The 12,072-nt window shown below is 39.0% G+C and overlaps 1 protein-coding gene across 1 annotated transcript in view; it reads right to left on the bottom strand.

Annotated features, from left to right (window-relative positions):
* The window catches only part of Sur (Sulfonylurea receptor), a 34,813-nt gene that overhangs the window by 4,174 nt on the left and 18,567 nt on the right, over positions 1–12,072 (bottom strand). Inside the window, 7 exon segments of the mRNA XM_089730600.1 lie at positions 11–135; positions 1,037–1,256; positions 2,168–2,363; positions 2,769–2,926; positions 3,505–3,628; positions 3,630–3,682; positions 11,463–11,618. Coding sequence (XP_089586726.1) covers positions 11–135; positions 1,037–1,256; positions 2,168–2,363; positions 2,769–2,926; positions 3,505–3,628; positions 3,630–3,682; positions 11,463–11,618 — 1,032 coding nt within the window.

Raw genomic sequence — 12,072 nt, 5'->3', positions numbered from 1 at the left:
TATTTCGTACCTTCTCACCGGGAGCTATAGATATATTGATTTTGTTCAAAATATTCTGTGAGTTAGGTTCGTGCTGCACGCTGACATTTTGAAATTCAATTTTTCCGCTTCTTTGCCAATTTACAGGAATAGAGCCTTGAAAAAATGAAACAAAAAATGTTTTAGCTAACATGCTCCATAATGAAGTCTGTGAGTTTACGTTTCTGTATCGCGTACATAAGTATGTTATTATGTAGTTATTGATTAGAGAGAGATCGAGCTCAGCTGATGTTAGTTGTTAACGAAGCTTTTTGACATTTTTAAGTCGAAATTGTAAAGGATAACTGACCCACTCTTGAAACCGAAACCCATTATTGTTCGCGTTAGAGATTATTGTACCGACCCGTGTGGGCTCACAAGACAATCTACTACCAGTCACAGAACAAAGGATTACTATTTGTAAGTCCAATAAAAAAATAATTAAATGTTCGATATTCGATCTGTAATTATAATGGTAATTTATTATATATAATAAGTCATTATCTCAATATCAATATTAAGTAATCTATGTTAAACAGTGACATTGGTTACTCGAGACTTTTTTGGCGGGAACGCGAGGAGTGAAGTTGTGTGATTTGTTTTATTTTGTCTATTTAGTGTTTCTTCGGGTTTAAATGTGTAATAATGGTGGTTTATTAACTGTTTAATATCTGTGAAAGTGCACAAATGTGGGAAAATTAAACAAAGCCGCTGGACGTAACTTCTCGGGATCCTCCAAAAAGTCCACTGAGATCTTAGTAAATGACCACCATTTTACTGAGATTATATTTCATCCCATATCATCTCATTACATTTCATCCCAGTTGATTAATGTCTCAAATTAATCATCTTCATTTCATTTCACTCCATAACATCATTTTTCATAAAAATATGAGTATAAATTAAAATAAGACATGACTTAAAGGTCTCAGTTACCAGGTCATAAAATCCCTTAAAAAAAATTGGTTACTCGAACCTATCAAAATTGTGTATCGTATTACATGTAATAACTACATACAATGCTCTCTATAATCTTCGCGGGGTACATTGGTGTCACGATGTATACGATGCAGCGCGGCGAGTTGCTGGTCGAGGTCGGCGCGGCATTTGGCAAGATGAGCGAGATAGGCGGGCAGGAGCAGCGAGTACGCGCCCGCTAGTCCCGCGACCGCGCCTCTACTGCCGCTGTACATGCACACGCACAGGGACACGCAAACACTCGCAGCGCCAACAAGATCCTATAAAGTTCATAATTTCAAATGAAAACAAATCAAACCCACAAAATTATAATTTGCGTAATTACTGGTGATAGGACCTCTTGTGATTCCGCACGAGTAGGTAGCACCGCCCTGCCTGTTTCTGCCCTGAAGCAGTAACGCGTTTCGGTTTGAAGGGTGGGGTAGCCGTTGTAACTATACTGAGATCTTAGAACTTATATCTCAATGTGGGTGGCGCATTTAGGTACGTTGTCGTTGTCTATGGATTCCAGTAACCAGTTAACACCAGGTGGGCTGTGAGCTCGTCCACCCTTCTAAGTAATATAAAATAAATAAATAAATAAACATCTCAATTTATTATATATTACGACAATACTATAAAGTTCAACAGTTTTTGAAGACATGTTAGAATTAGGACATAAACCGCTTAAAATAGAAACATATAAAGCACTAGCGGACCCGACAAACGTTATCCTGCAAATGTTCGTTCAAGTCTATCCAGCAGTGAAGTTGTAGTATAAATAAATAACCTAGATACCGAATGCAGCGCCATCTGCCGGGCTGATTTGCAAATCTAAACTATCCAGAGCGCCACCCAAACGCATACAAAAAAAATCATTCAAATCGGTCCAGCCGTTTAGGAGGAGTTCAATGACATACACACGTACAGTAGAATTATACATATAAAGATATTCCTAAGGGAAATATACTTTTTCCTCCAAAATGAAAGCTACCCAATGTTCTTTTTAATATCTCCGAAAAGTGTATACAAAATTTATGACAATCGGCTGAGTCGTCAAGAGGTAAAATTGCGATCAACAAATACAAACACGCATTTAAATAATATATAGTATGGATAATCCAGAACAAATCAAGGTATTTAAAAATAGAAGACGTGAGGAAATTTGCTCGTTTCCACCAAAAGAAGTTACCAGAGACAATCCAAGCCACCGGTTAGCAGTATTGAGGAGCAGCAGAGCGTTGTGATTATAGTCGAGACGTCGAAGGAAGTCTGTCCGCATGCGGGTCTGTAATCGGCTGGCTCGTATAGTAGAACCTCCAGCACACGTCTCTCTGCAAAGAGACACCACTCTACCGGCGCTTTGTCCTTCCACTTGCTGCAACTCCCTAAAATATTGAATAAATATTTTAAATCTAGATGTATGTTTATCAATTGAACTTGTTCGATATTTTCACAGATTTAAACTTACAGAACTGTTAATAATATGGCCTTAATATTAAACGATTCATATTAAGTAACAAAGTCAAAGAGGCAATTTGTATTTCAACAACTAGATACATGATTTTTTTTATACTGCAAGGGAATCACTGGTAAGACAGTCAGAAAAAAGCCAAATCTTTTTCTCGTTTTACAATTTTTACAGAGATTTAAAGTTCAATGAATTACCTAGAATTACGTAAATAAACAGATTGTAGGCAGAGGTAACACAATAATGCCGGTATGAGCGATGTCAGGCTCTCAGGCTCAGGCGTTTTTAAATTTTTACAGAGATGTAGAGATCAATGATTTACCTAGAATTACGTAAATAAACAGATTGTAGGCAGAGGTAACACAAGAATGCCGGTATGAGTGCTGTCAGGCTCCAGGGCGCGACTACAGCATTGACAAGCATAGCCGCAGCACATAGCAGAGCTAACTGAGTCCACCGACTTATGGCTGTCGGTAATTTCTAGAAAAAATAACCTTTAGTTAAAAACTTTAAATTTAGAATACTCTCAAGTTCGACTATGCGTATTCTTGTTCTATTTTGAATTAACAGTAGGTATTAATACGTTACAAAAACCATTAAATGGAACGGCTTGTGGATTTGAAAGGTTTTTTATTTCATAACCTTTGAGATTATGACCTTGAAGGAGTCCGAATAGAGTTCCTTCCGTATTTTGCGTGAACATCGTGTTTTTGAATCACTCGTAATTAACACCACTATCGAAACAATAGGAGTTGTTGCAGCGGTACTATGTAAGCCGCTGCAACAAACAATGTTGCAGCGGCTTACATAGTTATAAGTTCTACACTTATTTTTTTTTTGTCTAATTTTTGGCAGTACAAATCTTATCTTCTTATTTAAACCTCTCGTGCGTTCTGGCTTACGCATCATAAAAAAGGTGCGTTCTTAAACGCCACAACCTCATGTCTCAAACTGGACAGCGGTATTTGTCTTGAGGTTGTATTTGTTAGCACTATAATCGGACGGGGTGTGAGATCGTCTACAATAAAATCGTAAAATAATAATATGAGATAACAAACTTTGTCTAGCAATAGAACGTCAGCGGAGAAGCGATGGAGCGTGGTCCCGGTGGGCGTAGTGTGGTGGTGGTGGGGGCTGGCGTAGAGCGCGGCGTGCAGCAGGCGCTCATGCAGCACTCGCCGCCGCCCCCGCCCCCGCAGTGCACCACAACCCGTACTTGCGGACACTGCTCCACAACTGACAACATTACAAAAATATCTATTTTTTTGTTTGTTTTTATTGCTTAGTTGGTGGAAGAGCTCAGAGTCCACCTGATGTTAAATGGTTATTGGAGCCCATAGACATCTACAACGTAAATGCCGCCACCCACCTTTGAGATATAAGTTTTAAAGTCTCAGTATAGTTACAATGGCTACCCCACCCTTCAAACCGAAACGCATTACTGCTTCACGGCAGATATAAGCAGGGTGGTGGTACCTACCACTGTGGAGTCACAAGACGTCCTACCACCAGTAATTACATAAATTATAATTTTGCGGGTTTGATTTTTATTACACGATGTTATTCCTTCATCGTGCAAATCAATCGTGAACAATTGTTGTTTTTTTTACTTTTTTATTGCTTAGATGGGTGGACGAGCTCACAGCCCACCTGGTGTTAAGTGGTTACTGGAGCCCATAGACATCCACAACGTAAATGCGCCACCCACCTTGAGATATAAGTTCTAAGGTCTCAAGTATAGTTACAAAGACTGCCCCACTCTTCAAACCGAAACGCATTACTGCTTCACGGCAGAAATAGGCAGGGTGGTGGCACCCACCCGCGCAGACTCACAAGAGGTCTTACCACCAGTAATTACGCAAATTATAATTTTGCGGGTTTCATTTTTATAACACGATGCTATTCCTTCACCGTGGAAGTCAATAGTGAACATTCGTTGAGTACGTATTTCATTAGAAAAATTGGTACCCGCCTGAGATTCAAACACCGGTGCATCGCTTCATACGAATGCACCGGACGTCTTATCCGTTAGACCACGACGACTTCAAAAAGTCTTATTAACAATACCGTCTTTACCATAAGGGCACACGGGGCCCGTGCCCAGGGCCCCCATTCTCAGGGGGCCCCGAAGGACCGACAATTTCTCTCACACATTTATTCTCAAAACATTTTTGTCGGGCACATTTCACTTTTTTCACAAATCACTAATCTTATCAGAAGGTAATTACAAGGCATATACTACGCCATTATATCGATGACTGCTCCTATTCCTACTGTACTAATTAATAATATTTCCGAACGCATCCTACCTAATTTACTAAGTACACCATCTAGAGATCGAGAGATCTAGAGATCGTAACCAAAAAACCAGCAGCATTCTAATATCATTAATGACATATTATATCATACTGTATCTGATTACCTACAATAAATGGTCATACTCAGTAAAAAAAATGTTATTATAATTCGCTTTTTTTATTTTCCAAAAGGGCCCCAAATTCTTGTGTGCCCAAGGGCCCCAGCCTAATTTAAGACGTCCCTGCTTATAATAGCCGGCAAACTTCTTGAGCATTTGTTGACGTAGTGGGGGTAAGTTCGCGCATGGTACACTCACGTGCAAAAACATTACTTACTCTGCGTCATAATGCTATTAAATTATTAAAATCAACATATGTATTTATTTATATATTTATTAGAACATTAATAAAACATATAGGTTAATAATTGTAATAATTTAATCTTGGGGTAAAATAGATATTCCTTCTATTAAGTCAAAACTAGAGCTGTTGCCAGGTCTTGGTTCAGTTGAAGCGAAGCTGGTATTTGTAATTTTTTTTTCGTTATCATAATCTTGACCATCATCATCATCACTGTTTTCATCACCCGAGTCGCTATCATCGTGATTAGTCGACATAGGGCTCATCAGTGTAGTTTACAACTCCGTCGATTCGGTCTTCTTTTTTGTCTATAATTAATTATTTTATGAAGATATTCGATTCGTAGTTACTTTTTTCAATTACCAGCTTCCGATTATTTTCTGTTCTTTGTTTCCATCTAAAGCTTAGCTCTTTCATAATACGTCGTAAGCTTCATTCCGAGCCATTAAAATTTATATCTTCTTTAAATTTTTCGAAGCCTTTCTACGGTACGGAGTTTCGCTGCTTATTATGTAGTTATTATGATTACATCTTTTTATTACAGATTGAACGAAACTATCCATTCCGCTAACTTTCTTCTTCCCTGATCTTTTCTTACCCGGAGTCCGAAACACGGCGAGCAAGCCAGAGCCTTTAGCTTCCTTAATAATGCACCTAACAGTACTCACTGATGGTTTTGTTACTTCCGAAGTCTGTTTTAATTTTTCCATATCATTCTTCCCCTGTTTTATAATGAAGCAATATACGTCGTCACAATTTTTCTACCCTTTCTTTTGAGCTACTACTACTACACCGGTTTGTCGCGGCATAGTGTATGTTTTATAAAAAATCAACAAACACTCAACAAATAGCAATGGCAACAAAGTCCACAAGTAATTATAACAAATAACTTAACGATTAATAACGATAGACTTTCCACTGTACGCAAGCTTACTTTTGGGAGCAAGCGGAATGAGGGCGCGGTGCGGGGCGCAAGGTTCGACTGATCTACCAATAAAGCGCTCGATACGATTTCCCCTGCCGTCGCGCCTCACCCTCACCACCAAAGTGATCTAAAATTCGGTTCTGCGCAGTCAAGGTCATTTGCTCAAGAAGTTTGCCGGTTACTATATTAAGTACGTATTTCATTAGAAAAATTGATACCCGCCTACGGGCTGTCTACCCGTGGTCCACGAAACCTTCGAATAGTGGAAATTACGGACTCATGACTTTTAAAAATTACTAAAATATTTTGTTAAAGTTTCAATTAAGGAACTGACGTGCAACAAGTATATTGGTTGTATCTTCAATTATAGATAATATTGGTTTTAGAATTTCTGAAATTTCTACATAAAGAAATTGGTAAAAAAAACCCGCATTTGAATGCGTTATTTATGTTGAATTTTAATTGTTTTGTGGTATATTCGCCTTTTTTATCCTTCTTGAATATTACGGTTTTACATAACAATAAAACCGATATTATGTGCCGAGAAGGAAAACATACAGCATTGTATTATGAAGAAGCAGTGTGTACTTAGCTTAGATTCCTTGTCTATGTCCAACCATAGACCGTCAATTTAGTTCCATCTTTAGCCGCTAGGTGCTGCCAGCAAGTATAAAGGGAGCGCAGCCATCTTTGATCTTCATAGTCTTCACCAGGAAGAACTTCCTGCAATGCTGTATGTTTTCCTTCTCGGCACATAATATCGGTTTTATTGTTATGTAAAACCGTAATATTGATGTGCCTTTGGAAAACATACAGCATTGTATTATGAAGACGTGTTTGTTATCTGCTGGTGAAATTATTAAGCACAACGCTATGATGAAATAGGTAAAGCCATAATAAAATTATGAAGCGCAATGATAATGTTCATAATTTATATAATTATTAAATCGAAAAAACAGTTGTTAACTTCCACGTTAATTCAATAATTAAAAAATATTTATAAGTTTGTAATAAACATTTTATCTTGTATATACAAGAAAATGTATAAATTGTATAAATGATGTATATACATCATGTAGAAGTAAATGTGTTGAAAAAAAGAATCGTGAGGATCTTTACGAAGCTCTATTATTCGGCAATAATTATTGTAAACGTTTGGATGATTTGCAATTGCCTCTAGAAAGTATTTCGTCCATTGGTTCATTATCAATCCATCTCAGAGGCTACTGCTGATCTACCACTTCTTAGAGATGCGTTGATGCCATTACCTCGTAAGGTTGAACGAAGACCAGTTTCCAATTACAGTACGGGATGCCGCTTTTGTGACAACACACATAGTTAGAAAAAAGTCCTTACGAATCTTACCGGGCATGTCTTTAGTTTCATGTTTAGAAAGCACTTATGCAGATTATTGACGAAAATGGATTTCAATTTTAGACCCAAAGACTGGTATCAGAAAGATGTTTTTCTCTGTTATCAAAGAAACTGTCTTTAGAAATGTTGAGCAAAGTAAGGTCATTAACTCTGCGTCCCGTAGCCAGCAACATGGTTGTTGGTGTCTTTCAAGCTACATTGAGGCGTGATGTGGTGGCTGGGTTTGAAGAAAACCAGTTTAGAACTATTCTCGGATCTCATGTGAATGGGACTACACTTAGTAAAATTGTAATAAGTAGTTGAATTTTGTTTAGCTATTCCGATGGCTTTTTTAAAATAGCAATTTTTATTAGAGAGCTTGAGAATGTTTGCTGTCCTACATGTATTTCGCCCACAGAAAGTCGACAGCGCTGCTTTATGATGCAGAAGGATTGTTTTATAGGCAAAATTTTCTTTTTGGAAAAGAAGAAAGAATTTGGCAACATCTGCAGACTTAGGATCAATTTTAAAACTGTAGCACCATATGCACCATCTTCTAGTTGCTGGTAAGTATGCTGACAAAGTGGATTGACAACAGCTAATTTTCAACAAATCTTCTCCTGTTTAGACCAGTCATTATTTGTACAACCTCCCCCCCCCCCTTTCTAAGCTTTCAGGGTTAATGTTTAACCTGTGGAGGGGTAGGTTTTGGATTTCGTGCGAGTTATCTAGCGTTCGGGATCTGAGGGCTTGGAAACCCAAATGCTTTCGCTCAGTCTGGGAACACTACCAGGTAGGTTCCCTAGATACTGTTGAAGTGAGTCAGTACTTTGGGGAGAAGGTTGAGAGGAGGAATTCTCCATGCTAGTTGCATCCTCTACGGTCTGCTGAAGGTATCCAATCTTGGTCGGCGAATGGGTTTATATCCGGATGACTCCACTTTCGAAAAACTTTTGTGGTCACTTGTGGTAAAAAGTGCCATTTCGCAGGTTGATTTCCTCGTGATAGCCTGTCGGCTATGATGTTGTATCTCCCCGAGAGATAAGCTGACAGCTATCTTGAACTTATCGCTTAGGTTTAAAAATCGAAAGGTCAACGTTAGTGAAATACTTTCAGATTCATTTTGATTGTCACTACCATTGCAAATAGCTCTTTTGTGGGTGAGCCGTTTCTGTTGTTGAGCTGACCATAGACAGGACGTTAATATTTTGTCTAATTGTAACCCCTACCCATGTCCGAAGCTTCCCTTGCCAGGAAATGGTTGGTTTTGGGTCTCGGCAATGTTTGACATGTGGCTCCGCGTCAGCACTGCATTTGTAACCCCTACACATGTCCGAAGCTTCCGTTGCCAGGAAATGGTTGGTTTTGTGTATCGGCAATGTCTAACATGTGGCTTCGCGTCAGCACTGCATTTAATTGTTAACACATGCAGGATGGCCTGTTTTTTACCCCTTTTCTTGAAACTTCGCAAGAAAATTTGCAAGTTAGCATAGATTGATGTAATTCCGTCAGAGTTTGAGCTAGGATGTTGTTGAGTGGCCACTTCGTTTCTCGCAATTTTCCATCGAATCCCTAGACATGTCATCTCTTGAACCAGTGTACTAATTGATTTTTTGTAAGGCTGACTTGGCAGCCCAAATAATCCAAGAGCTTTACAGCTTATGTGGCCTGAAGACTCAACTTGGACTTCTTTTGATGGACCTGGTGGGATTTGCGTAGGTGGGATAACACTCAACATCCCTTTGCACGCAATGTTTCCGCGACCGAGCATGCTATGCAAGCAAAAAAGGTGTATTTGTCTTCATGGACCAAGAAAAAGTCGCGTAGGTAGGTTAACATTTTACTTCCCTATGTACGTAAGGTCTTCGCGACCGAGCATGCTATGGGAGCAAAAACGTTTATTTGTCTTGGTGAAACAAGATCATGTCGTGTAAGTAAGCTAGCACTTCGATTTTGCACGCAATGCCTCCGCGACCGAGCATGCTGTGGAAGCAAAAAGGTGTATTTGTCTTCAAGGACCAAGAGAAAGTCGCGTAGGTACGTTAACATTTGACTTCCCTATGTACGCAAGGTCTCCGCGACCGAGCATGCTATGGGAACAAAAACGTTTATTTGTCTTGGTGAAACGAGATTAAGTCGTGTAGGTAAGCTAGCACTCGACTTTGCACGCAATATCTCCGCGACCGAGCGACCGAGCGACCGAGCACCCTATATAATGGAAATTGACATGCCAGCCCAGATAATCCAAAACCTTCACAGCTTCTGCAGCCTGAAGTTTCAACTTGGATTTGTTTTGGTCGACCAAAAGGAAGTCGTCTAGGTAGACTAGCACTCGAGTTCCTTTTGCACGCAAGGTCTCTGCGACCCAGCATGTTATGGAAGCAAAAAAGGTTAATCCAAAAGCTTCACAGCTTCTGCAGCCTGAAGTTTCAATTTGGATTTGTCTTGGTCGACCAAAAAGGAAGTCGTCTAGTAGACACTAGCACTCGAGTTCCCTTTGCACGCAAGGTCTCTGCGACCCGCATGTTATAGAAGCAAAAAGGTGTGGCTCTGAAGCCAGACCGAAGGGTAGGCATGTCATTTCATACTAACTCATAAGAAGGTACCGATTCCTTCCTGGAGGTACTGATACTGGTACCTTGGTACTGATCCTCAAGAAGTATCGACGAAATTTTGCGACTGATACTAGAAAAATATTCCTGAGAAATGTTCAATTCTATCATCCAGTCCCCTGGGTGGAGAAAGTTTGGTACCTAGGTGTCCGAAAACAGTTAGGTGTTTTATCTTTACGACCTTGTTCAACTCTCGAAGATCCAAAATTGGATGCATTGATCCGTCGCTTTTCTTCCGCAGAAAAAAGGTAGTTTTTTGTTTTACGGTATTTGGTAACCATACATGGTTTACAAATTATTACAATTTTGGTGGCACTCAGTGCCTCCCGTCGGTGTCTTCAATTGCCCCCCTCTGGATTGTGCCAGATGTTACAGACTATGATTGTTTATAATGTTTGGCTTACCTTTTGTACGAGATCGTGACAAATAGGATTGTAGCCCTCCGAGGGACTGAATAGATTTCAATTTACTATTATCAAACAAAAATTCCTCAATGAGTGGTGCGTTGGCAACAGGATACTTTGTTAGAGACCACGGAAATTAAACTTTGACGTGTTATTTCTATACATACGGCCCTTTTTTCCGCATACAATTTAAAACGCTTTTTACGGGTAACTTGTACGACGGAGACGATTTGTCAAAGTTTTCAGTAATTATGTTACAAAGCTTATTAGTTTAAATCTGTTGTGTTTTTGTCAAAATTTCCGTATTGACGAGATCAATTTGTTTACAACATTTTTCGTTACATTCAATTGTTACACACAGTTGATGCATTATTAGATTTACAACGTCACTGACCTGGTGGGATAACGAGCCGATTCGAAGATCGACCGTTACCTTTGAATCTCGTCGTTTCTTACGCAGAGACTCCTTTTGTTCTTTTTCGCTTGACGAGCTGTTCGAACGCGAGGCGTCTCCATCGCGTCTCGCCTGGACATCTTCCCTCTCGGAAATTATGGAGCTTGACTCAACATCACCTCCAACAGATGACGCGTGATTCATGGCGTCCGATGATAGGATTGGTAAATAATACTCGTAATGATTGCAAAATAACACTCATAGAAACACAAAAAAATATTTTTTGCAATTAATAAGAAGTCGAATAAATATTTGTGGACTTGCGACTTCACAGTACGAAAGTACACAACGCTATGAAGATCAAAGATGGCTGCGCTCCCTTTATACTTGCTGGCAGCACCTAGCGGCTAAAGATGGAACTAAATTGACGGTCTATGGTTGGACATAGACAAGGAATCTAAGCTAAGTACACACTGCTTCTTCATAATACAATGCTGTATGTTTTCCAAAGGCACATCAATAGTCATTTTAGTTGACAAACAAGTTTTTACGTGATAAGGATTTTTAATTTACAGCTTTAATAAATCGTATTTTTTCAGAGAGAAGTACCGAACAACGGTTTTCAAGAATTAAAATAGCAAAGATATTGTTTTTTTTGTATAATTTTTAACCTGATCATCAGAAAAGTTTTCAGTGGCATTGTCATTAGTGAGGCACATCAACCAGTAGTCGGCTGCCAGCGCTAACCCTTGCGCCGTGGCTGCTGCTACCCAGAAGGCGATACCCCACCAACCGCACGCGAGACCATACTCTAGCCATATCTTGCACTGAAATTATATTTACATGAATAATTATATAAACGAATAAATAAATAACTATTTACTAACAATCACGCCACGTTAACTGGTCCCGTACTAAGTTCGTAAAGAAATTGTGTTACAGGTACCAGATAACGGAAATAAACGTAAGATTTTTATTATACACATACATATATTTTAATATACATCCATAACCCTGGAAACGACATTTTATATTTATCATACAAATATCTTCCCTTGGCGGGATACGAACCCGCGACCCCCTTATGTAGTGACCATGTCTCTTACCACTTCACCAGACGGCCATTAAATTATCGTAATATCAACTTCATGTTATTATAATTCGTAGAATAACCACAAAATATGCTAATATTTATGTTTTATGAACTAATTAAAATAAAATTAATAAATTTTAAGTTTGATTATCTTGCTGAGAACGTGAGTCCCAAAGAATAAAAAAAAA

Source organism: Bombyx mandarina, chromosome 10, assembly GCF_030267445.1.
Source record: "Bombyx mandarina strain Sakado chromosome 10, ASM3026744v2".
NCBI classification, from domain to species: Eukaryota; Metazoa; Arthropoda; class Insecta; order Lepidoptera; family Bombycidae; genus Bombyx; species Bombyx mandarina.
Note: the sequence above shows the minus strand (reverse complement) of the source record. Positions and strands in the feature narration are given on the sequence as shown.